Source organism: Monoraphidium neglectum (assembly GCF_000611645.1).
Source record: "Monoraphidium neglectum strain SAG 48.87 unplaced genomic scaffold scaffold05238, whole genome shotgun sequence".
In the NCBI taxonomy this organism is placed as follows: Eukaryota; Viridiplantae; Chlorophyta; class Chlorophyceae; order Sphaeropleales; family Selenastraceae; genus Monoraphidium; species Monoraphidium neglectum.
Window position 1 is genome coordinate 1 of NW_014008392.1, and position 1929 is coordinate 1929.

General features: G+C 68.4%; 1 protein-coding gene across 1 annotated transcript in view; it reads left to right on the forward strand.

Moving 5' to 3' along the window:
- Window positions 1–606: 606 nt before the first annotated feature.
- Window positions 607–1929, forward strand: part of MNEG_15337 (biotin carboxylase) — a gene marked incomplete at both ends in the record, with an annotated part of 3791 nt that continues 2468 nt past the window's right edge. Inside the window, 4 exons of the mRNA XM_014036192.1 lie at window positions 607–712; window positions 1031–1095; window positions 1418–1534; window positions 1822–1879. Coding sequence (XP_013891646.1) covers window positions 607–712; window positions 1031–1095; window positions 1418–1534; window positions 1822–1879 — 346 coding nt within the window. The remainder of the gene's footprint in view (window positions 713–1030; window positions 1096–1417; window positions 1535–1821; window positions 1880–1929) is intronic.

The following is a 1929-nucleotide window of genomic DNA, read 5'->3' on the forward strand; positions in this document are numbered from 1 at the left end:
GGGGGGGGGGGGGGGGGCAGCGGCGCAGCAGCGCGCGGGTTGGTCGAGGTTGGGCCGGCCGCGTGCGGCTGACCTCTCGAGGGCGCTTCTTTGGTGATTGAGGAAGTGCGTAGCTGCGGCTTGCGCGTGTGTGGGGTGACAATGGCCCCGAAGGCAACAGAGGCCACCGGCAGTGTAGGGGAGGTGCACGGCTGCGTTGCGCGCCGAACCTGTGCTGCTCTCATGGCTGTTCGGACCCCTCTTGCGCCCCTCCCGCCCTCCTGTCACTCGACCCCAGGGGCCCGACCAACTTCAGCGTGGTGTGCGGCGGCGTCACCACAGACGTGGTGGCGCGCAAGCTGGGCGACGGAGGGTACCTGCTGCAGGTGGGGCCGCCACCCCCCGCGCACGCCCCGCTGAGCCCCACGGCCCCCGCACGACCCCAAACCCTCACCCCTACCTACGCCCAGGAAGCCGCGCCCCCCCCTCCGATGGGAGGGGGGGCGCGCTCCAATTGCAGGCCAGCGCGTGCTCTGCTCTGTCCCGCTGATGTATTTGTGTGATTGAGCGCGCCCCTGCGCACCTGCCTGCTCCCCCCCTGCGCAGGTTGACGGGGAGGGCCACGTGATGCACACCGAGGAGGAGGCCCTGGGTACAAGGCTGGTGATGGACACGCTGTCCTGCCTCATAGAGAAGGAGCAGGATCCCTCAAAGCTCATAGCCATGTCGCCGGGTGAGAGAGGGGGGGGGGGCGTGACCCGATGACGCGCGAGTGTGTATGTATGGGGGGAGAGCGGGCGGAGAACAAGAGCCCTTGCGTGTTGACACATGTGTTAGCCTGTGTCTTTTTTGTGTGCGTGTTCGTGTGTGTGTCTGTGTGCGTGTGCGCCTGTGGCGTACCAGTGTGTGCATGTGGTTGCAAAGTGAAGACCTGCTTTTTGTGTCCGTGGCTGCCAAGGCCAGTTGGGTCGCTCCCACCCTGTGAATGCTGTTCCGTATTGAACACCCGCGCCCTGCTTGATGCCGCACCCGTGACCCCCCCATCGAACAGGCAAGCTGGTGCGCCAGCTGGTCAAGAATGGGGAGCACGTGGCCAAGGGCCAGGCATACGCCGAGGTGCGCACGTCCCAGCAAAGCATCCGGGCGTCAGCGCCGACAAAGGGGCCCTCGCGGGGCGTGCAGGCGGCCGGCGTGCTCGCCGCGGCCTCGTGCCAGCCAAGGCGCGACCCCTGAGCGCGACGCCTGCCCTCGACAGCCCGCCGTCAAGCCCCCGCCCCCCGATTGCGCCCCACAGCAACCCCATGGCTACCAGTCGCGCGTCCCTGCTTGTCCCCTCGCCGTCTTCACATGTCTCCGTCTGCACCTTAGCTGCCTGCGACACCCCACGCTCATCAACATGTCTGCGAAACCACGCCCCGGCCCCCCGCCCCCACCCCAGGTTGAGGTCATGAAGATGATGATGCCGCTGCTGTCCCCCGCGGCCGGGGCCATCGCCTTCAGCGCGTCAGAGGGCCAGCCCCTGCTGGCGGGGGAGCTCATCGCAACACTCGACCTGGTGGGGGGGGGGGGGGGGGGGGGACAAAGCCGCCGGCCGTGGGGCTCACACACGTGCGGGTGCAGGAGGGGCAGGGTTTGGGTGTGTCACAACAATCCTGAACGGCGCATCTCGATCGCTCCTCTCCTCCCCCCCTCAATGGACCGTGCCCTCCAAATTCTCCCTCTCCACCCCACCCCCACACTCAAAACACACCGCCTGGCTCGCCGCGCCGTTGCGATCCCCGCCCGCTCATCCCCCACAACCGCCAGCCGCCGCACCCCCCTTCCCCCACTCCCCCTCCCCAGGACGACCCCAACGCCGTGACGCGCGCCGTGGAGTTCACGGGCAGCTTCCCCGAGCTGGGTCCCCCCCAGGTGTACAGCGACCGCGTGGACCACCGCTTCAACCAGGCC